Here is a 25,360-nt window from a genome sequence, read left to right as displayed (position 1 = left end):
TCCACTACTGCAAGAGGGAACTAGGGACACACCCCCAGTAATATAAGGATTAAATATAAATCAGAGCATGTATACCTAGCATTTTAGAGCATATTTCTGTGTATAAACAGGCCATCGTGATGCGCGACAAGCCGAAAAAAATAGAACAGAAGCAAAAAACTACGCTTCAGTTCGCTTGTGTCGCGCAAGCTTCGCAGCCGGTTCGCGACGCATTCGCATCTGGTGGAGACGACGTTGCCCGCTGCCGTTGTAACAGTACTTCAACTACGCTTCAGTTACGCGCGTAATACGCGCATAGTGCGCTCGTGGTCGATACGCGTGCGGTGGGTGCCCGGCTTAAGCGGAAATGTCTGAATTGGGAAACGCCAAAGTTCTCACACTTGGCTGAGATGGAAAAGTAGGCGTATCGATAAAGAAAACTTTGTTGATTGTGAACGGCTAATGGATTATGGGCAGTCGCTACTACGCACCTACTAGATAGCCCCCATGCCTCACACAGGCCTAGGCTATAGTTTGTGCTTGTGTAGGCTAATGGCCTACTTCCTGGTGTAGAGAGGATTGGACTCCGAGATGGCCAGTTAAGGGCGGCAGGTCGTGTTGCAAAGAGCAGAGATGCAGAGTTGCCTAAGTTGTTCAAAGCTGCACTCTAACCTATCGGCAAGTAGGCTATAGCATACGTTGTAAAATGCAAACCAGCTTTCGGCTTTCGACTTCATAACCAGATAAAGTTTTCCTCCACTGATTCACGATTTGCGTTTAAAAAGCCGGTTCCCTATCGGGACCCAATCATCACGACACCAAAAATGAAAACATTCAATTCATATTGGTATTAAATCTGCGAGGATACAATTTGGTTGGCTATTTTTGTTGACTCGTCCAACTAGTTCTCTCAATATCGTGCTGTTTGCAAGACATGAATGGGTGCGTTTAGTGGTGTGTCGTTCGCGAACGATTCGTTCAAAGGAACGACTCTTTTGGGTGAACGAAGTGTACTGAATCACTTCGTGAAACGATTCGTTCGCGAACGTTACATGCCAGCCAGATGCCTCCGTTCTGCTACCTCAGGACGCCTAGCACCTCCCCCTCTTCACACCTGCACTTCCAGAACCTCCTGTCTGTTCTGGCCCCACGATGGTGGAATGACCTCCCTGTGGAGGTCAGAACAGCTGAGACACTGACCCATTTCAAACGACGACGGAAGACTCACCTCTTCAGGCTGCACCTCTCCCCATCCCTCCCTACCCCCCTGTAAACGACTGTAAGCTTAGGGTTGTAACTAGGCAGCTGTTTCGTAGGTGACTTAGGTGCATTAACTGTCTTAACTACTGCTTGTATTTTTTCCATAGACTGCGTTGTTGCCGCTCTCGTTGTTTAGTGTTAATCAGTTTAACCTTCAGGGTCCAAGTTGAACTATGCGGTTGTTCCCTGCACTTGGACCGGTACTTCTCTCTAGGGGTTTCGTCATACTTGTTCCTGGTTATGGTTATACACTTTGTTGTACGTCGCTCTGGATAAGAGCATCTGCCAAATGCCTGTAATGTAATGTAATGTAATGAATTGGTCGTTCACTGACTGACTATCGTTCGCAGTTCAGTTCACTGAACGTACTACGCCCGCCCCGAATCGTTCGCGAACGACAGTATACTTGCCCGAATCGTTCGTGAACGACACAACAGTAGCTACTTTTGCCCGAATCGTTCGCGAACGACACAGCAGTAAAGTACACTTCCCGAATTGTTCGCGAACAACACAACAATAGTTTGTTCCTCTTGCTGTAGCGAATGAGGAGGCTCTGGTGAGGAAAGTGGGTACGGTATGGAAATGTGGATAATAAATGGATAATAATTGAACTTCACTGTCAAGTGTGCTGTTGATTTTCAACGAAATAACAAGCCCTTTTTAAAAAACGTCTCAAAGTAGGCTAGGCAAGGCTACTATTTAGCCTGTATCTACTTAGCCAACGTAGCCTATATCAGCAATTTCTCTTTCAAGCAGCCGTTAAATTCATGGTAAAGAAATCAGCATCTAGGGCTAAAACAACACATTTTGGGAAATTTAGTAAAATAAAATGGCCATATCAAACACATTCTTTCAAAACTAAATTCTTTAGAATAAAATCGAAACGAAAACAAAATTTTATTAAAAATAGTGAAAGAAAGTGCTTGGTTCTTGGCTGTTAAATATTCTGTGGGAAAATGCCCTGTCTATAGCCTACTTTTTAAACTGGAAAACTACATTCAATTAAAATAAAATAACATGCTAATATATGAACCGTGGTTCGCCTGTTTTCATTTTCGGTAGGCTACTAACCGTCCGCTGTTTTCGGTACACTGGGTTTTTTCACACCCCTAATCTTTATCCAACTAAATTCTCAGCTCACTGGCTTATCCTTCACGAACGACCGTTCTCAGTTCACTCGTCAACAAAATTATGAATAGCATTAAAAGATGTGAATTACAGCAATAAATATGAATGACAACTAAATATACGTCAGCAGAATATACGCATGGCAACGAATATATGAATAGCAGAACACAATATGAATAGCAGAGCAAAAAATGGAAAAAACTGAAAAATAATACCAATCAAGTACAAAATAATTGTTCATAGTCTTCAGGCAGTGCAATAAGAAAAAAAAAAAGAAATACGAGTTTTGACAATAAAATAAACAAACGCTATTTATCAGTGATAAATTTATTTAATTCCTTTTTGGTTCAACAATTCCACTTGCTCCTCCATTATTGATTGTAACGGGCAAACAATGAATTGCATCTTCTAGCCATTTTTCTGGGTATTTATTTGATAGCAGATTGCATACTGTACGCCACGCTTGAAAAATTAAACTCTTGCCAAATCCTGTAGGCAAGCAACTGAGGACATCTCTGTTCAATAACAGTGTATCCAAACATACGCGTTGAAGGTCCTTCAACAAAGTCACGCCATGTATTTGGCAAGTCTGTGATATCTTTGTCCGTTTCACTGGTGTGTTTCAGTCAGGACTTAGATTGCAGCACACACAGAACAGAGGGAGTGTCGTTGGGGGGGAGGGGGAACCGGCACACTGAGACAGACAATTCGATTAACCAATAGGGAAGCTGCCACTGGCTCCCAGCAGCAGGGGTTTCTCCCTTTTGCCCCAGAAAGTACATGCGTTCGTCCAGACTAGGATATTATTGTCTCATAACAAACAAATAAATAATATGAACCTTCCACAAATACAATGAGCTTCAGAAATATTTTTCTTAACTTACAAACAAAATAACGGTTCACAAATAAAATAAAAATAATTGGTTCACAAATGTTTTGCACTCGTATACAAATCTCTCCTGGAAAATTATGATTGCGCATTCATCGCCTGGGGCTGGTCGAATTGCTTGCTTTCATTCGTTGATTTTTTTAAAACAATCTCCACAGCAAGATGTGCAAATAAATCCACAAATTGTTTTGTTTTCACTGAGTATAGTCCACCCAATCAGATTACCTGTCAGATGGTAGGTAAACAATTACCTACCATCACCTGCGGAAAATTATATGCCATAAAGCTGGCTAAAATCTGTTTATGGGGCATTTCATGTATGAGTACTACTTAATAGAGTATGATCAGAGGAACTGGAAAAATAAATGAATTAAGATGTAATGACTGAACACTAACCATTGGTACGGATGCAGCCAAACGAGAAATACCCCCAGTTAACACTTTTGTGGTGAAAAAAAAGCATTTAGGGGAAGTAAATGATAATAGATTGTTGAGGAACTCCACTTCCCACAATACCCTGCTCAGATTAGATCATTCCTATTACTACAGCTCACCTGTACTCTTTGCGTGGTTTGGAGAATTGCCTCAGGTTGTAAACAGGAGCAGGGAAACGTTCGCTTGGTTGAGAGCCTCGGCAAAATAGCATGCAGACCTCTTCCTCCATAGTTTGGTGTGCGCTGGAGCTTGCCATTGAGCCATAACACGGTCTTCTGTCGCATGCTGCAGCAAGGGTTTCTATGAAACTCTCGCTGGTTAAGAGATTATTTTCTATTTCTCTAGCTCTTTGGGCCATTCCCTGTGAAATTTGGTGCCCCTACTTGAAAGGTCCTAATACCAAGAAAATAAGGACCCCTTAATGAAGTCCAAATTATTGCCTCATTCAAATTTTAATTATTTAACGTTTTTGTTTGCTTATCCTTGATTGTACTGTCAAATTTTACTGATGCTAATGTTAAACTTGTTTTGCTCAGTAGCCCATGAAGAAAAAAAGAAGATTGCTGCACATTGCTTTGTAAAGAAGATAATCAGGCATATCTTGTGATATGCCTGATTATAAACTGAGTTATTTATATATTCAGAATTGTAATTTATATATTCAGGAATTGTATTTATATATTCAGAATTGAATTTATATATTCAGAATTGTAATTTATATATTCGGGAATAGTATTTATATATTCAGAATTGTAATTTATATATTCAGAATTGTAATTTATATATTTGGGAATTGAATTTATATATTCAGAATTGAATTTATACATTCGGGAATTGAATTTATATATTCAGAATTGAATTTATATATTCGGCAATTGAATTTATATAATCAGGAATTGTAATTTATATATTCAGAATTGAATTTATATATTCAGAATTGAATTTATATATTCGGGAATTGTATTTATATATTCAGAATTGTAATTTATATATTCAGAGTTGCGTTTATATATTCAGGAATTGTATTTATATATTCAGAATTGTAATTTATATATTCGGGAATTGAATTTATATATTCAGAATTTAATTTATATATTCGGCAATTTAATTTATATATTCAGGAATTATATTTATATATTCAGAATTGTAATTTATATATTCAGAATTGTAATTTATATATTCGGGAATTGTATTTATATATTCAGAATTGTAATTTATATATTCAGAGTTTCATTTATATATTCAGAATTGTAATTTATATATTCGGAAATTGTATTTATATATTCAGAATTGTAATTTATATATTCAGAGTTCCATTTATATATTCTTAATATAAACTTCTCAAAAAAGAATTTATAGCCCTTGTATAGTTTGGACCGTTTAACGTTCACTAGCAATGCTTCGACAATGCGGATAACATCGGACATAGTGGCAGAGCTATTAGGGACTGTGAGAACACATGTCGCTGTTTAGGCTCAATTTTTCACTGTCAGAAATGGACTTGCGTCCGTAGCAATGGTAACCGGAAACAAAGTATCCCTACATCTGGTTTTGGTCGCCATCTTGTGAAATAGGCCTATTGTGTTCTGGCCTGTGTCATTTCAAACCCACTTTGAAATACCTCTTGTCATTCCTACTGTCATCATTTTACTAATAAGTATCATATGTGGTACCTTATCAAATGCTTTTAAAAATATAAGTATATAATATCATAAGCCTTGTTATGGTCAGAACACTTGGTAGCTTTTTCAAAAAGGTTTGTCATACATGACCTTCTCTTGCCAAAGCCATAATGGCTAGCCCTTAGGATGTTGTTATTTTCAAGAAACAATTAAAACTTGTCTGTAATGATTGATTCCAGTATTATACATTTGATGCAAGTTGAACTGACAGGCCTGAAGGTTCCTGTATATATTGGTATAAGGCTCCTTCTTTATTCCTGTGCACCTGACATCCTCCTTCACTTTCATTTTCCTACTACAATATTGAAAGAAACGTTTAAGATTACTTTTTGCATCTTGGGTAATTTGCCTTTCAAAGAACCTCTTTTAGCTTCCGGTATTTCTTCTTTAACCTTCTTTAAGTTTTTTTTTCTTAAACTCCTCCATATGGCTTTGTTCATTCACTGGGGAGCCTGCTTATTCAACTTACTCTTCCTTACCTTTGGAATAAATTTACATTGTGCCTCATGAATACCCCCTTTGCCCCACTTTTCATTCACAGTTTTGCAATCAAGAAGTTGCACCCAGTCTATATTACTTAAATTCGCTTGCATCTTGTTAAAATTGGCTCACACAAAATTTTAAATTCTAAGAGTAGGTCCTATTAATTTGCCAAAATATATCAAAACTAACTGCATTACCTCTATGCTGCAGATTCAGATTATATAGCACCAGATTCAGAACTGATTTCCCTCTTGTAGGCTGACTTACATACTGTGCCAGAAAAGGTCAACATGCATGTCCCTGGCCAAAAACCTTGAGTAAAAAATGTGTGACCATATTTTATGTTAGTTCTGGCAGGCCACGAGAGTCAAGCCGCTCCGGCTGAATCAGCTGATGCTCAGCTGAGTGATGTTCGCCTATCACAGTACATTCACTTAACAGGGCGGTCTACTTAAACAGCCTCCCTCTACTCATTCGGCTGCTCCTCCTGCATGCAAGCTTGCTGCACATTGCTTTGTAAATCGGCGCTTCTTCCTGCAATCCAGCTACGGCACGCTGCCAGTCTAAACCACGTCTGCTCGCTACATGCTCGCTGCTAACCTGAGCTCACAGTCTACGCACTATGAGGAAGTCTTGCTATTTATTTGCATTGCTCCTTACCTCTAAGATCTATAGCTGCAGCATGCAGGCGATCCATTTGTGGCCAGCCACGAAAAGCGTTGTTTTAAGCGACAATGTACTGATATTGAGGATACAGATGCGCTGTCTTCACTGCTACCTGGCCAGGGAGCTTCATTCAAGGAGCGCTGCTTTTGCAGCAGCCTCCGCCCCTCCATGGAGAATGCCATGTTCAAGCCTGGAAGCTGCTGCCACGTCCATAGGCCATCTGCTAGTCTAGCGGTAAACGCATGTGTTGAATATACACTGTGTTACCAACTATTTTCTATGGAAAGTAGCTAAGGCCTCTTCTAAAACTAAGTCGCTAAATTGGCAACACCGAATATACATATTTGATTGCGGGGACGTCTCGTAGAGGGGCTGGTTTCACGAATATCCCAAGTCTTTCGCTAAAAGTGGAAACGTTCCAACATATGCTGGGCACAGTTAATGGCATGCTTATTGGTGAGTTTCTCACCATCAGAGTCAATGCTAGATGCTCTCGCTGCTAAAGAATCCCTGGCTTGAATACTTTCGGCTACCTTCTGGAATGCAGTAGAATCGGGTCGTAGGCTACATCCCCTAGTCGATCAGAGTGGAGTTTCCAATCAATCGTTTTTATGCGAATTTGGGATTTGTGCACGTAAACCTAACGCCGGGCACCCACCGCACGCGTAGCGTAAGCGGCGCGTAAGCAGCACGACGAAGCAGCACTGTGCGGCGCGTAGCGTGTCTACACTGGTTCCGTTTGTGTCGCGCAAAGGCTTGCTTAAAGCTCTATATTCCTAGTAGCTCTCGCAGTCTGCAGTGGGATTACATCGTGTATTTCACGTTTGTTCACGACTGTTGATAATGGGTAAGTGAATACTTGGTGAGAGACCTTTTTCAGTCTGGTAATATGGTAATATTTTTAACAGATGTAAATACGTGAACACTTTAAAGAATTACCATAAGCTTAAATCGCAACATAGCCTACATAATAATCAATCTCAAATTGCATTCATTTATTTGCTTGGTTAACAAGCCTGCCAACTTTATGAAGTATATGTAATGATCATAATAATAATAATAATAATAATAATAATAATAATAATAATAATAATAATAATAAATAATCCATAATCACCCATTGGGAATTCCCGTGTCGTCTTGTTGTCAAAAACATTTATGTGATCATATTTAGTAAAATCAGTTAATCGCCAAAAAGATTTCGTAACAGTTTAAACTTGAAGGGATATGAACAACCCAACGTCATGAACACCGGAAGCTTTGAAGTAAGCTTTGCTTACAACTTCATTTATAAAATAGGTGCATTTTCATCGGCAGGACCACAAAATCTGCACTGTGGATTATCTGATTTTATTAACAAGCCCTTTATGAAAGCACGGCGAACAAAGACATCGGAAAAGTCAAATAGGCTGAGCAATGGTTGGTTAAAAACTACCTTCCAACACTCGAGCTAACAAACCGCTGCTCGGTGCATTCACTTCTACATCATTCAATAGGCTACGTCTTTCTGTGGTGTATTTTCAAATTTACCTTGCCCCCTCCGCAAAATAAGATAGCGAAACTAAGTTTGCCTTTTTCCCAGGTTCCAGTTTTAATTTTTTTTTCCTGCCAGGATAATAGAAAAACGAAAAGGCTTGTATTTTTTAGCTGCTTATAAAATATCTGGTGTTTATCTGGTTTTATCTTTCTCCACTACTGCAAGAGGGAACTAGGGACACACCCCCAGTAATATAAGGATTAAATATAAATCAGAGCATGTATACCTAGCATTTTAGAGCATATTTCTGTGTATAAACAGGCCATTGTGATGCGCGACAAGCCGAAAAAAATAGAACAGAAGCAAAAAACTACGCTTCAGTTCGCTTGTGTCGCGTAAGCTTCGCAGCCGGTTCGCGACGCATTCGCATCTGGTGGAGACGACGTTGCCCGCTGCCGTTGTAACAGTACTTCAACTACGCTTCAGTTACGCGCGTAATACGCGCATAGTGCGCTCGTGGTCGATACGCGTGCGGTGGGTGCCCGGCTTAAGCGGAAATGTCTGAATTGGGAAACGCCAAAGTTCTCACACTTGGCTGAGATGGAAAAGTAGGCGTATCGATAAAGAAAACTTTGTTGATTGTGAACGGCTAATGGATTATGGGCAGTCGCTACTACGCACCTACTAGATAGCCCCCATGCCTCACACAGGCCTAGGCTATAGTTTGTGCTTGTGTAGGCTAATGGCCTACTTCCTGGTGTAGAGAGGATTGGACTCCGAGATGGCCAGTTAAGGGCGGCAGGTCGTGTTGCAAAGAGCAGAGATGCAGAGTTGCCTAAGTTGTTCAAAGCTGCACTCTAACCTATCGGCAAGTAGGCTATAGCATACGTTGTAAAATGCAAACCAGCTTTCGGCTTTCGACTTCATAACCAGATAAAGTTTTCCTCCACTGATTCACGATTTGCGTTTAAAAAGCCGGTTCCCTATCGGGACCCAATCATCACGACACCAAAAATGAAAACATTCAATTCATATTGGTATTAAATCTGCGAGGATACAATTTGGTTGGCTATTTTTGTTGACTCGTCCAACTAGTTCTCTCAATATCGTGCTGTTTGCAAGACATGAATGGGTGCGTTTAGTGGTGTGTCGTTCGCGAACGATTCGTTCAAAGGAACGACTCTTTTGGGTGAACGAAGTGTACTGAATCACTTCGTGAAACGATTCGTTCGCGAATGTTACATGCCAGCCAGATGCCTCCGTTCTGCTACCTCAGGACGCCTAGCACCTCCCCCTCTTCGCACCTGCACTTCCAGAACACGTCTCCTGTCTGTTCTGGCCCCACGATGGTGGAATGACCTCCCTGTGGAGGTCAGAACAGCTGAGACACTGACCCATTTCAAACGACGACTGAAGACTCACCTCTTCAGGCTGCACCTCTCCCCATCCCTCCCTACCCCCCTGTAAACGACTGTAAGCTTAGGGTTGTAACTAGGCAGCTGTTTCGTAGGTGACTTAGGTGCATTAACTGTCTTAACTACTGCTTGTATTTTTTCCATAGACTGCGTTGTTGCCGCTCTCGTTGTTTAGTGTTAATCAGTTTAACCTTCAGGGTCCAAGTTGAACTATGCGGTTGTTCCCTGCACTTGGACCGGTACTTCTCTCTAGGGGTTTCGTCATACTTGTTCCTGGTTATGGTTATACACTTTGTTGTACGTCGCTCTGGATAAGAGCATCTGCCAAATGCCTGTAATGTAATGTAATGTAATGTAATGAATTGGTCGTTCACTGACTGACTATCGTTCGCAGTTCAGTTCACTGAACGTACTACGCCCGCCCCGAATCGTTCGCGAACGACAGTATACTTGCCCGAATCGTTCGTGAACGACACAACAGTAGCTACTTTTGCCCGAATCGTTCGCGAACGACACAGCAGTACAGTACACTTCCCGAATCGTTCGCGAACAACACAACAATAGTTCGTTCCTCTTGCTGTAGCGAATGAGGAGGCTCTGGTGAGGAAAGTGGGTACGGTATGGAAATGTGGTTAATAAATGGATAATAATTGAACTTCACTGTCAAGTGTGCTGTTGATTTTCAACGAAATAACAAGCCTTTTTTAAAAAACGTCTCAAAGTAGGCTAGGCAAGGCTACTATTTAGCCTGTATCTACTTAGCCAACGTAGCCTATATCAGCAATTTCTCTTTCAAGCAGCCGTTAAATTCATGGTAAAGAAATCAGCATCTAGGGCTAAAACAACACATTTTGGGAAATTTAGTAAAATAAAATGGCCATATCAAACACATTCTTTCAAAACTAGAATAAAAATTCTTTAGAATAAAATCGAAACGAAAACAAAATTTTATTAAAAATAGTGAAAGAAAGTGCTTGGTTCTTGGCTGTTAAATATTCTGTGGGAAAATGCCCTGTCTATAGCCTACTTTTTAAACTGGAAAACTACATTCAATTAAAATAAAATAACATGCTAATATATGAACCGTGGTTCGCCTGTTTTCATTTTCGGTAGGCTACTAACCGTCCGCTGTTTTCGGTACACTGGGTTTTTTCACACCCCTAATCTTTATCCAACTAAATTCTCAGCTCACTGGCTTATCCTTCACGAACGACCGTTCTCAGTTCACTCGTCAACAAAATTATGAATAGCATTAAAAGATGTGAATTACAGCAATAAATATGAATGACAACTAAATATACGTCAGCAGAATATACGCATGGCAACGAATATATGAATAGCAGAACACAATATGAATAGCAGAGCAAAAAATGGAAAAAACTGAAAAATAATACCAATCAAGTACAAAATAATTGTTCATAGTCTTCAGGCAGTGCAAAAAGAAAAAAAAAAGAAATTCGAGTTTTGACAATAAAATAAACAAACGCTATTTATCAGTGATAAATTTATTTAATTCCTTTTTGGTTCAACAATTCCACTTGCTCCTCCATTATTGATTGTAACGGGCAAACAATGAATTGCATCTTCTAGCCATTTTTCTGGGTATTTATTTGATAGCAGATTGCATACTGTACGCCACGCTTGAAAAATTAAACTCTTGCCAAATCCTGTAGGCAAGCAACTGAGGACATCTCTGTTCAATAACAGTGTATCCAAACATACGCGTTGAAGGTCCTTCAACAAAGTCACGCCATGTATTTGGCAAGTCTGTGATAGCTTTGTCCGTTTCACTGGTGTGTTTCAGTCAGGACTTAGATTGAAGCACACACAGAACAGAGGGAGTGTCGTTGGGGGGGAGGGGGAACCGGTACACTGAGACAGACAATTCGATTAACCAATAGGGAAGCTGCCGCTGGCTCCCAGCAGCAGGGGTTTCTCCCTTTTGCCCCAGAAAGTACATGCGTTCGTCCAGACTAGGATATTATTGTCTCATAACAAACAAATAAATAATATGAACCTTCCACAAATACAATGAGCTTCAGAAATATTTTTCTTAACTTACAAACAAAATAACGGTTCACAAATAAAATAAAAATAATTGGTTCACAAATGTTTTGCACTCGTATACAAATCTCTCCTGGAAAATTATGATTGCGCATTCATCGCCTGGGGCTGGTCGAATTGCTTGCTTTCATTCGTTGATTTTTTTAAAACAATCTCCACAGCAAGATGTGCAAATAAATCCACAAATTGTTTTGTTTTCACTGAGTATAGTCCACCCAATCAGATTACCTGTCAGATGGTAGGTAAACAATTACCTACCATCACCTGCGGAAAATTATATGCCATAAAGCTGGCTAAAATCTGTTTATGGGGCATTTCATGTATGAGTACTACTTAATAGAGTATGATCAGAGGAACTGGAAAAATAAATGAATTAAGATGTAATGACTGAACACTAACCATTGGTACGGATGCAGCCAAACGAGAAATACCCCCAGTTAACACTTTTGTGGTGAAAAAAAAGCATTTAGGGGAAGTAAATGATAATAGATTGTTGAGGAACTCCACTTCCCACAATACCCTGCTCAGATTAGATCATTCCTATTACTACAGCTCACCTGTACTCTTTGCGTGGTTTGGAGAATTGCCTCAGGTTGTAAACAGGAGCAGGGAAACGTTCGCTTGGTTGAGAGCCTCGGCAAAATAGCATGCAGACCTCTTCCTCCATAGTTTGGTGTGCGCTGGAGCTTGCCATTGAGCCATAACACGGTCTTCTGTCGCATGCTGCAGCAAGGGTTTCTATGAAACTCTCGCTGGTTAAGAGATTATTTTCTATTTCTCTAGCTCTTTGGGCCATTCCCTGTGAAATTTGGTGCCCCTACTTGAAAGGTCCTAATACCAAGAAAATAAGGACCCCTTAATGAAGTCCGAATTATTGCCTCATTCAAATTTTAATTATTTAACGTTTTTGTTTGCTTATCCTTGATTGTACTGTCAAATTTTACTGATGCTAATGTTAAACTTGTTTTGCTCAGTAGCCCATGAAGAAAAAAAGAAGATTGCTGCACATTGCTTTGTAAAGAAGATAATCAGGCATATCTTGTGATATGCCTGATTATAAACCGAGTTATTTATATGTACAGAATTGTAATTTATATATTCGGGAATTGAATTTATATATTCGGCAATTGAATTTATATATTCAGGAAATGTATTTATATATTCGGAATTGAATTTATATATTCGGGAATTTAATTTACATATTCAGAATTATATTTATATATTCAGAATTGAATTTATATATTCAGAATTGTAATTTATATATTCGGGAATTGAATTTATATATTCAGAACAGTATTTATATATTCGGGAATTGTATTTATATATTCAGAATTGTAATTTATATAATCGGGAATTGTATTTATATAATCAGAATTGTCATTTATATATTCAGAATTGTAATTTATATATTCGGGAATTGTATTTATATATTCAGAATTGTAATTTATATATTCGGGAATAGTATTTATATATTCAGAATTGTAATTTATATATTCAGAGTTGCGTTTATATATTCAGAATTGTAATTTATATATTCGGGAATTGTATTTATATATTCAGAATTGTAATTTATATATTCAGAGTTGCATTTATATATTCTTAATATAAACTTCTCAAAAAAGAATTTATAGCCCTTGTCTAGTTTGGACCGCTTAACGTTCACTGGCAATGCTTCGACAATGCGGATAACATCGGACATAGTGGCAGAGCTATTAGGGACTGTGAGAACACATGTCGCTGTTTAGGCTCAATTTTTCGCTGTCAGAAATGGACTTGCGTCTGTAGCAATGGTAACCGGAAACAAAGTATCCCTACATTCATTTTTGGTCGCCATCTTGTGAAATAGGCCTATTGTGTTCTGGCCTGTGTCATTTCAAACCCACTTTGAAATGCCTCTTGTCATTCCTACTGTCATCATTTTACTAATAAGTGTCATATGTGGTACCTTATCAAATGCTTTTAAAAATATAAGTATATAATATCATAAGCCTTGTTATGGTCAGAACACTTGGTAGCTTTTTCCAAAAGGTTTGTCATACATGACCTTCTCTTGCCAAAGCCATAATGGCTAGCCCTTAGGATGTTGTTATTTTCAAGAAACAATTAAAACTTGTCTGTAATGATTGATTCCAGTATTATACATTTGATGCAAGTTAAACTGACAGGCCTGAAGGTTCCTGTATATATTGGTATAAGGCTCCTTCTTTATTCCTGTGCACCTGACATCCTCCTTCACTTTCATTTTCCTACTACAATATTGAAAGAAACGTTTAAGATTACTTTTTGCATCTTGGGTAATTTGCCTTTCAAAGAACCTCTTTTAGCTTCCGGTATTTCTTCTTTAACCTTCTTTAAGTTTTTTTTCTTAAACTCCTCCGTATGGCTTTGTTCATTCACTGGGGAGCCTGCTTATTCAACTTACTCTTCCTTACCTTTGGAATAAATTTACATTGTGCCTCATGAATACCCCCTTTGCCCCACTTTTCATTCACAGTTTTGCAATCAAGAAGTTGCACCCAGTCTATATTACTTAAATTCGCTTGCATCTTGTTAAAATTGGCTCACACAAAATTTTAAATTCTAAGAGTAGGTCCTATTAATTTGCCAAAATATATCAAAACTAACTGCAGAATGAGCACTTGTCCCAAGTGGCTCCATTACCTCTATGCTGCAGATTCAGATTATATAGCACCAGATTCAGAACTGATTTCCCTCTTGTAGGCTGACTTACATACTGTGCCAAAAAAGGTCAACATGCATGTCCCTGGCCAAAAACCTTGAGTAAAAAATGTGTGGCCATATTTTATGTTAGTTCTGGCAGGCCACGAGAGTCAAGCCGCTCCGGCTGAATCAGCCGATGCTCAGCTGAGTGATGTTCGCCTATCACAGTACATTCCCTCTACGCATTCGGCTGCTCCTCCTGCATGCAAGCTTGCTGCACATTGCTTTGTAAATCGGCGCTTCTTCCTGCAATCCAGCTACGGCACGCTGCCAGTCTAAACCACGTCTGCTCGCTACATGCTCGCTGCTAACCTGAGCTCACAGTCTACGCACTATGAGGAAGTCTTGCTATTTATTTGCATTGCTCCTTAGCTCTAAGCTCTATAGCTGCAGCATGCAGGCGATCCATTTGTGGCCAGCCACGAAAAGCGTTGTTTTAAGCGACAATGTACTGATATTGAGGATACAGATGCGCTGTCTTCACTGCTACCTGGCCAGGGAGCTTCATTCAAGGAGCGCTGCTTTTGCAGCAGCCGCCGCCCCTCCATGGAGAATGCCATGTTCAAGCCTGGAAGCTGCTGCCACGTCCATAGGCCATCTGCTAGCTGAATATTATAGTCGGGTAATGTCATCAACCTTATTAAAATTCTGCTGAGCTCTGAGTCTAGCGGTAAACGCATGTGTTGAATATACACTGTGTTACCAACTATTTTCTATGGAAAGTAGCTAAGGCCTCTTCTAAAACTAAGTCGCTAAATTGGCAACACCGAATATACATATTTGATTGCGGGGACGTCTCGTAGAGGGGCTGGTTTCACGAATATCCCAAGTCTTTCGCTAAAAGTGGAAACGTTCCAACATATGCTGGGCACAGTTAATGGCATGCTTATTGGTGAGTTTCTCACCATCAGAGTCAATGCTAGATGCTCTCGCTGCTAAAGAATCCCTGGCTTGAATACTTTCGGCTACCTTCTGGAATGCAGTAGAATCGGGTCGTAGGCTACATCCCCTAGTCGATCAGAGTGGAGTTTCCAATCAATCGTTTTTATGCGAATTTGGGATTTGTGCACGTAAACCTAACGCCGGGCACCCACCGCACGCGTAGCGTAAGCGGCGCGTAAGCAGCACGACGAAGCAGCACTGTGCGGCGCGTAGCGTGTCTACACTGGTTCCGTTTGTGTCGCGCAAAGGCTTGCTTAAAGCTCTATATTCCTAGTAGCTCTCGCAGTCTGCAGTGGGATTACATCGTGTATTTCACGTTTGTTCACGACTGTTGATAATGGGTAAGTGAATACTTGGTGAGAGGCCTTTTTCAGTCTGGTAATATGGTAATATTTTTAACAGATGTAAATACGTGAACACTTTAAAGAATTACCATAAGCTTAAATCGCAACATAGCCTACATAATAATCAATCTCAAATTGCATTCATTTATTTGCTTGGTTAACAAGCCTGCCAACTTTATGAAGTATATGTAATGATCATAATAATAATAATAATAATAATAATAATAATAATAATAATAATAAATAATCCATAATCACCCATTGGGAATTCCCGTGTCGTCTTGTTGTCAAAAACATTTATGTGATCATATTTAGTAAAATCAGTTAATCGCCAAAAAGATTTCGTAACAGTTTAAACTTGAAGGGATATGAACAACCCAACGTCATGAACACCGGAAGCTTTGAAGTAAGCTTTGCTTACAACTTCATTTATAAAATAGGTGCATTTTCATCGGCAGGACCACAAAATCTGCACTGTGGATTATCTGATTTTATTAACAAGCCCTTTATGAAAGCACGGCGAACAAAGACATCGGAAAAGTCAAATAGGCTGAGCAATGGTTGGTTAAAAACTACCTTCCAACACTCGAGCTAACAAACCGCTGCTCGGTGCATTCACTTCTACATCATTCAATAGGCTACGTCTTTCTGTGGTGTATTTTCAAATTTACCTTGCCCCCTCCGCAAAATAAGATAGCGAAACTAAGTTTGCCTTTTTCCCAGGTTCCAGTTTTAATTTTTTTTTCCTGCCAGGATAATAGAAAAACGAAAAGGCTTGTATTTTTTAGCTGCTTATAAAATATCTGGTGTTTATCTGGTTTTATCTTTCTCCACTACTGCAAGAGGGAACTAGGGACACACCCCCAGTAATATAAGGATTAAATATAAATCAGAGCATGTATACCTAGCATTTTAGAGCATATTTCTGTGTATAAACAGGCCATTGTGATGCGCGACAAGCCGAAAAAAATAGAACAGAAGCAAAAAACTACGCTTCAGTTCGCTTGTGTCGCGTAAGCTTCGCAGCCGGTTCGCGACGCATTCGCATCTGGTGGAGACGACGTTGCCCGCTGCCGTTGTAACAGTACTTCAACTACGCTTCAGTTACGCGCGTAATACGCGCATAGTGCGCTCGTGGTCGATACGCGTGCGGTGGGTGCCCGGCTTAAGCGGAAATGTCTGAATTGGGAAACGCCAAAGTTCTCACACTTGGCTGAGATGGAAAAGTAGGCGTATCGATAAAGAAAACTTTGTTGATTGTGAACGGCTAATGGATTATGGGCAGTCGCTACTACGCACCTACTAGATAGCCCCCATGCCTCACACAGGCCTAGGCTATAGTTTGTGCTTGTGTAGGCTAATGGCCTACTTCCTGGTGTAGAGAGGATTGGACTCCGAGATGGCCAGTTAAGGGCGGCAGGTCGTGTTGCAAAGAGCAGAGATGCAGAGTTGCCTAAGTTGTTCAAAGCTGCACTCTAACCTATCGGCAAGTAGGCTATAGCATACGTTGTAAAATGCAAACCAGCTTTCGGCTTTCGACTTCATAACCAGATAAAGTTTTCCTCCACTGATTCACGATTTGCGTTTAAAAAGCCGGTTCCCTATCGGGACCCAATCATCACGACACCAAAAATGAAAACATTCAATTCATATTGGTATTAAATCTGCGAGGATACAATTTGGTTGGCTATTTTTGTTGACTCGTCCAACTAGTTCTCTCAATATCGTGCTGTTTGCAAGACATGAATGGGTGCGTTTAGTGGTGTGTCGTTCGCGAACGATTCGTTCAAAGGAACGACTCTTTTGGGTGAACGAAGTGTACTGAATCACTTCGTGAAACGATTCGTTCGCGAATGTTACATGCCAGCCAGATGCCTCCGTTCTGCTACCTCAGGACGCCTAGCACCTCCCCCTCTTCGCACCTGCACTTCCAGAACACGTCTCCTGTCTGTTCTGGCCCCACGATGGTGGAATGACCTCCCTGTGGAGGTCAGAACAGCTGAGACACTGACCCATTTCAAACGACGACTGAAGACTCACCTCTTCAGGCTGCACCTCTCCCCATCCCTCCCTACCCCCCTGTAAACGACTGTAAGCTTAGGGTTGTAACTAGGCAGCTGTTTCGTAGGTGACTTAGGTGCATTAACTGTCTTAACTACTGCTTGTATTTTTTCCATAGACTGCGTTGTTGCCGCTCTCGTTGTTTAGTGTTAATCAGTTTAACCTTCAGGGTCCAAGTTGAACTATGCGGTTGTTCCCTGCACTTGGACCGGTACTTCTCTCTAGGGGTTTCGTCATACTTGTTCCTGGTTATGGTTATACACTTTGTTGTACGTCGCTCTGGATAAGAGCATCTGCCAAATGCCTGTAATGTAATGTAATGTAATGTAATGAATTGGTCGTTCACTGACTGACTATCGTTCGCAGTTCAGTTCACTGAACGTACTACGCCCGCCCCGAATCGTTCGCGAACGACAGTATACTTGCCCGAATCGTTCGTGAACGACACAACAGTAGCTACTTTTGCCCGAATCGTTCGCGAACGACACAGCAGTACAGTACACTTCCCGAATCGTTCGCGAACAACACAACAATAGTTCGTTCCTCTTGCTGTAGCGAATGAGGAGGCTCTGGTGAGGAAAGTGGGTACGGTATGGAAATGTGGTTAATAAATGGATAATAATTGAACTTCACTGTCAAGTGTGCTGTTGATTTTCAACGAAATAACAAGCCTTTTTTAAAAAACGTCTCAAAGTAGGCTAGGCAAGGCTACTATTTAGCCTGTATCTACTTAGCCAACGTAGCCTATATCAGCAATTTCTCTTTCAAGCAGCCGTTAAATTCATGGTAAAGAAATCAGCATCTAGGGCTAAAACAACACATTTTGGGAAATTTAGTAAAATAAAATGGCCATATCAAACACATTCTTTCAAAACTAAATTGTTTAGAATAAAATCGAAACGAAAACAAAATTTTATTAAAAATAGTGAAAGAAAGTGCTTGGTTCTTGGCTGTTAAATATTCTGTGGGAAAATGCCCTGTCTATAGCCTACTTTTTAAACTGGAAAACTACATTCAATTAAAATAAAATAACATGCTAATATATGAACCGTGGTTCGCCTGTTTTCATTTTCGGTAGGCTACTAACCGTCCGCTGTTTTCGGTACACTGGGTTTTTTCACACCCCTAATCTTTATCCAACTAAATTCTCAGCTCACTGGCTTATCCTTCACGAACAACCGTTCTCAGTTCACTAGTCAACAAAATTATGAATAGCATTAAAAGATGTGAATTACAGCAATAAATATGAATGACAACTAAATATAAGTCAGCAGAATATACGCATGGCAATGAATATATGAATAGCAGAACACAATGTGAATAGCAGAGAAAAAAATGGAAAAAACTGAAAAATAATACCAATCAAGTACAAAATAATTGTTCATAGTCTTCAGGCAGTGCAAAAAGAAAAAAAAAAGAAAAACCATGATTAGGGAGGTGTGACCACACAGCGCACACACACACACTTCCATTGACAGTTGTCAATCTGCGAACCATCATCATAGTTTGTCTCTCCAGTTGACCTAACTGGACCGGGCTATGCATCATCTTCAAACGTATCCTTTTGGCAGGACTCGCTAACGATAGCGCAACGGTAGGTTAGCCTCGTTGTGACGCCTAATGGGCAGAAGCAGTAATATGTTCATTGCAGAATGCGTTTCCCCCCACTTTTTAAAAGATGCATAGACTCATCAGCCTCATATAACTCCGTTCACAAACTGGTCTCTCTTTTAAGGCAAGGGTTTCAACCCCTAAGTACCCACTGTTGGAAACTGCATTTCCACCTCAAGCTTTTAAATCTGAGAAAATGAAGGAACTCGTGTCATTATTGCATACTAGCACCGTTTTCCATCCTCTCCTCCATGACCCGGTACCTGTGGTGGCGCCCCCATGCGAGCCCTGAGCAGATTTTCTCGCTCCTTTACCGTGGGACTCACAACACTGCATACTGTAGATCTCTCCCTGCTCTATCAATCCTGGTTCCATTTATGAGCTTGTTATCAGACCCTTGATGGGCTGCATCAGGTGTGGCAGATAACCAAATAATGACCAATCTTTTAAGAAAAAAAACATCCCAGAAGATATTTTTGAAAATTTTGTACACCCAGACTGTAAATTTCAGCAGGTGGCCATCCCTGCATGATGAGGCTGTGGGCCTTCCAGATCCTTCTTTCTTTATCCCCCAGCTGGTCACGTCCTCTTCGGGGATGGGGCATATCCCTGCCTTCAGCATCCCGTGGCTGTCATCGCGCTGTATCGACAGCCTACAGCTGCTAAGAATATTTATTAAATCAAAGGTTCTCAATGCACGCACACACACTAAATAACATAACATTACTAAACAACGTAACTAAATATCGTTTCTACATCATTATGTATACCACCCAGACGCGTTGAGGCCCAGTTCAACTACCATCATGTCAAGGTGAGGTGCGTGATGGAGCGCACATTTGGGATGCTCAAAACCCGCTGGAGGGTTCTGGAGATCCATGCTCTGTTGTGGTTGCTGCCTGCTGCATCCCCCACAACCTGTCTGTCCATGAACGACATCTTGGAGGAGGAAGACCAACCACAGCATGAGGGAGAAGAGGAGGATGAGGGCGGCGAGGATGGGCAGTTGTCGTCTGGCAACAACCTCCGGGCTAGACTGGCAGCACAACTGTCTGCTCCAGTAGAGCTACCAGCAGTTCTGCAGGACCATAGAAAATTTGTGGACTGAACTGAAAAAGTGTCCGAGCAAGGAGGCCCACAAACCTGACTGAGTTACACCAGTTCTGTCAGGAAGAAATTCCGGTAAAATATCGAGAAGCTTGTGGAAGGCCACCCCAAGCGTTTGATTCAAGTTAAGCAATTAAAAGGCAATGCCACCTAATACTAACTAAGTGTTTAGGGAACACATTGGCCAAAAGTCCCCTGAAAGTTCAATAATCTTCTACTTGGGTACAAAGTACCTTTTACAAGCAAAAAAGTAGGCCTACAAATGAATTCCGTATTGCTGGCTAGAGGGTACACTTACATCCCAATAGGGTTGATCAATGAACAAGCGCAACTCATGCCCTCAAAAATATTTAGATTTAATTTATTCCATCTCTATAAACTATTGATGTTTGGGCCATATTGTAAGGTCTTCATCAGAATGCGTAAAACTCTGAAAGGGGACAGACTCGACATCATTAAGTTTAAATGGAGGCAGATGAACTTAATCTGCGGAGAAGGATGGGCTGAATCCTGGCCCCAACAATGACACATAATGTACCAATAAGGTACCACCCAAGTGCTTGGCACCTTTTCATACTTTACCGCACCCTGACCAGCCACACGGGCTAGCCACCAACGCAACCCCAACACCAGCACTAACCCAGCTGAAAATGCACCACTGCTGTTGCCAATTCATACATTTCCTTTTCTAGTGGCCACATGCTTTTCAGAAAGAAAAGAAAAAGGGTAATGCCCAGAAATGTCCTGAACACTTTAGAGTGACAAAACAGGGATACAGCCTGCCAGTGCATTATACTAATGACTGTGCATGGCTGTTTTACATTTTCAGGGCGAAAATCCGACATGGTATGCCCTTAATTTAGACTGGCCTCCAAAATATTCTTAGAACGACAGAAATTCCTTGAGCTGGCGCTTGAAATACGCCAGATTCTCACGAGATAATGTCTAAGCCACTCCCCAAAAACCAACACAGACAAACTGAATCCACACACTTTATTCCTAAAACTGTAGCTGTACCACCCCTAGTGGCACACCACACATATTTTATATATTATAATTTATACATATATGCGCAATGTGTGTACACACATTTTATACATATACATATATGACAAAGTTGGGAAAAAAGCAAGTATGCATCCAATTTTAAAACCCATCAATGGCCAACATACTGTAAAAACACTGATTATTAATGAGCCCAGAATTTGTACTAGTTTAGATTGTGCCAAAAAAAAGCACATTTATCTATCAGCACCTTTAAGAGCACTACACACTAAAAGGTCTGACCTTCTTACTTTGAAATGACTGAAACCGGAATTGTAAAGAAGCTCCTTGAAGGCAGTTGTGGGTGGGACCAATTATGACACGTCAACTGGATAGGACAGAGAGGACTGTCACTCAAAACAGCCTTGCACCATTAAACCTGCATTGCTTTGCACTTTGAAGCGGCGAATGCCAACATTACTGATTGCAAGAATGTTAACATTAATATAACAAAAAACTATTATTTTTATTTTTAGACAAAAAATATGAATTAGAATAATAAATTAATGAATGTATCTGTGCCACTGATGGTTTGAAAACTGCAAAAATCCAAGCCTACATCAGTGGTTCCCAGCCCTGCTCCCAGAGAGCCACAAGGTCTGCAGGTTTTTTTTTGTTAAGTTATTAATTTATAGATTAAAAACAGTTGATTACACAGTAACCTCAACTTTCCTGCATCTTAAATAGCTGATTTCACTATGACTCTTCAGGACCAGAGCTAAGGATTCATGTGTTTGTGTGTGTGTGAGCGTTTATTATAAATATATACACATTTACACTTTGTTTTGTGTCTAAATGAGTGGTATAAAATACTATATGACACTGCAGCTCTTATTAAACACAGTGATATTCATTGCTGTACAAGTCCTCTGCAGACACAGCTGAGCTGTCCCCTGGCTCCGCCCCAAACGGCACAGCCATTAAATGCACCTATCCCATCTGTACATCAGCACTATACAAAAAATAATGCTCTAAAAGCAGCCTATGGCAAATTCATATTACGTTTTTGTGTTTCTTTTCAGATTCAGTTTAAAGATGATTTCATATATATATATATACACACACATATATATATATATATATATATATATATATATTTAAACAATCTTTTAAGCAGAAAGGCAATGCAAACCTTCCAAAGTATATATATTTATGCATTTAAGAAATAAGACAAATTATACATTTAAAAACTTAGAATAAATAAGATGCAGGCATTTAATTTGGACACAATTTCATACCGGAAGAAAGAAATCAGCCTTTTTTAAAAAATATATATATATAAACAAAGACAGATTCAGATTCTGAGCGTGCGGTCTCTTTCGGTACTTCACACGGATGCTTGACCCGGACTCAGGGGTCAGGGGTCAGGGGTCAGCTCCGACTGGCTTCACTCCTCCGTTCCATCGTGTGTGACATTCTAGAACGTTCCAGCCCGTTCTGGAGCCCTCCCCGGCAGATCCGGGACAGAAGGAGGCAGTGCTGCCAGTGAGCGCTGGCTCTGCTGGCTGTGGGGAGCCCTGAAGTTCAGTGCTGTGCATATCTGAGTCGCGCTCCACTTCCTCCTCCAGGCTACGGCGCAGCCCTGCTTCCTGTCTGCTACAGCATGTTCATGATGAAGTTGTGCATCTGAGTCAGCACCACAAAGTGGACGGGCAGGCAGGAGCGCCGGTCCTGTGTGGCAGGGTCGCAGGTCAGCCAGGAGAGGGCGTTGTACTGCTCCAGCACAAATCTGGAAGGGGGACCACAAGGCTTCCTCAATCAGACAATACCACACCCTACACCAACCCCTACACTCAACCGTGAACCATTCAGAAAACAATTACACAACACTGGCAATGAAAAACAAAGAAGAATAAAAATAAAACCACTTCAATTTTGGTCAGAAGGGAGAGGAAAAAGTGAAATGCTGCAGCCAATCAGACGGCCACATTTGACAGGACACAGGTACCTGAGCACGTCTGAGGTGTGGTTGGAGTCCAGGGGGTGGGAGTGTTTACTGTGCAGGAGCTCGTCCGATTGCACGGTGGACACGTGCAGGTGTAGAGAGGCCTGGAGAGAGAGAGAGAGAGAGAGAGAGGGAGGGAGGGAGGGAGAGGGAGGGAAGGACAGACAGATTGAGATAAAGAGAGAGGGAGAGAGTGAGGGAGGGACACAGAGAGAAAGAGAGAGAGAGACAGTGAGAGACAGAGAAAGAGGGAGAGAGGGAGGAACAGAGAGAGAGCGGGAGAGAGGGAGGGACAGAGCGAGAGAGAGAGAGGGAGTGACCGAGAGAGAGAGCTCATCACACCGTTTTCCTCCCCAGGAAAGCTCCAGCTTCTGTGTAAAGGTGAATCAGGGGCTCTCCCCCGGAGGAGAAGGCTCGGCGAGGGTGTGTAAGTGTGAGGTTGTGTAAGGGTGAGGGTGTGTGAGGGTGTGTAAGGGTGTGTAAGGGTGAGTGTGTAAAGGTGATGTTGTGTAAGGGTGAGTGTGTAAAGGTGAGGTTGTGTAAGGGTGAGGGTGTGTAAGTGTGAGGTTGTGTAAGGGTGAGGGTGTGTAAGTGTGAGGTTGTGTAAGGGTGAGTGTGTAAAGGTGAGGTTGTGTAAGGGTGAGGGTGTGTGAGGGTGTGTAAGTGTGAGGTTGTGTAAGGGTGAGGGTGTGTAAGTGTGAGGTTGTGTAAGGGTGAGTGTGTAAAGGTGAGTGTGTGTAAGGGTGAGGGTGTGTAAGTGTGAGGTTGTGTAAGGGTGAGTGTGTGTAAGGGTGAGTGTGTAAAGGTGAGGGTGTGTAAGGGTAAGGGTGAGGGTGTGTAAGTGTGAGGTGGTGTAAGGGTAAGGCTGTGTAATGGTGAGTGTGTGTAAGTGTGAGGTTGTGTAAGGGTGTGTAAAGGTGAGTGTGTGTAAGTGTGAGGTTGTGTAAGGGTGAGGGTGTGTAAGTGTGAGGTTGTGTAAGGGTGAGTGTGTGTAAGGGTGAGCGTGTAAAGGTGAGGTTGTGTAAGGGTGAGGGTGTGTAAGTGTGAGGTTGTGTAAGGGTGAGTGTGTGTAAAGGTGAGTGTGTGTAAGGGTGAGGGTGTGTAAGTGTGAGGTTGTGTAAGGGTGAGTGTGTGTAAGGGTGAGTGTGTAAAGGTGAGGCTGTGTAAGGGTGAGGGTGTGTAAGGGTAAGGCTGTGTAATGGTGAGTGTGTGTAAGTGTGAGGTTGTGTAAGGGTGTGTAAAGGTGAGTGTGTGTAAGTGTGAGGTTGTGTAAGGGTGAGGTGTGTAAGTGTGAGGCTGTGTAAGGGTGTGTAAGGGTGAGTGTTTAAAGGTGAGGTTGTGTAAAGATGAGGGTGTGTAAGTGTGAGGTTGTGTAAGGGTGAGGGTGTGTGAGGGTGAGGGTATGTAAGTGTGATGTTGTGTAAGGGTGTGTAAAGGTGAGGTTGTGTAAGGGTGAGGGTGTGTAAGTGTGAGGTTGTGTAATGGTGAGTGTGTGTAAGTGTGAGTGTGTAAAGGTGAGGTTGTGTAAAGATGAGGGTGTAAGGGTAAGGCTGTGTAAGTGTGAGGGTGTGTAAGTGTGAGTGTGAGGTTGTGTAAGGGTGTGTAAGGGTGAGTGTGTAAAGGTGAGGTTGTGTAAGGGTGAGTGTGTAAAGGTGAGGTTGTGTAAGGGTGAGGTGTGTAAGTGTGAGGCTGTGTAAGGGTGTGTAAGGGTGAGTGTTTAAAGGTGAGGTTGTGTAAAGATGAGGGTGTGTAAGTGTGAGGTTGTGTAAGGGTGAGGGTGTGTGAGGGTGAGGGTATGTAAGTGTGATGTTGTGTAAGGGTGTGTAAAGGTGAGGTTGTGTAAGGGTGAGGGTGTGTAAGTGTGAGGTTGTGTAATGGTGAGTGTGTGTAAGTGTGAGGTTGTGTAAGGGTGTGTAATGGTGAGTGTGTGTAAGTGTGAGGTTGTGTAAGGGTGAGGGTGTGTGAGGGTGAGTGTGTAAAGGTGAGGTTGTGTAAAGATGAGGGTGTGTAAGGGTAAGGCTGTGTAAGTGTGAGGGTGTGTAAGTGTGAGTGTGAGGTTGTGTAAGGGTGTGTAAGGGTGAGTGTGTAAAGGTGAGGTTGTGTAAGG

At 41.3% G+C, this 25,360-nt stretch overlaps 1 protein-coding gene across 2 annotated transcripts in view; it reads right to left on the bottom strand.

The window, feature by feature from the left end:
* Positions 1–21,240: 21,240 nt before the first annotated feature.
* LOC118209594 (mediator of RNA polymerase II transcription subunit 13-like) overlaps positions 21,241–25,360 on the bottom strand; it is an 85,825-nt gene continuing 81,705 nt past the window's right edge. For both annotated transcript variants that reach the window (XM_035385044.1, XM_035385045.1), the window contains exons 29-30: positions 23,257–23,357; positions 21,241–23,037 (exon numbers count right to left, since the gene is read on the bottom strand). In XM_035385044.1, coding sequence (XP_035240935.1) covers positions 22,905–23,037; positions 23,257–23,357 — 234 coding nt within the window. In that variant the 3' untranslated portion in view covers positions 21,241–22,904. The remainder of the gene's footprint in view (positions 23,038–23,256; positions 23,358–25,360) is intronic.

The sequence above is a fragment of the Anguilla anguilla genome, chromosome 12 (genome assembly GCF_013347855.1).
Source record: "Anguilla anguilla isolate fAngAng1 chromosome 12, fAngAng1.pri, whole genome shotgun sequence".
In the NCBI taxonomy this organism is placed as follows: Eukaryota; Metazoa; Chordata; class Actinopteri; order Anguilliformes; family Anguillidae; genus Anguilla; species Anguilla anguilla.
The sequence above is the reverse complement of the archived record's forward strand: the minus strand, read 5'-3'. Positions and strand labels throughout refer to the sequence as shown.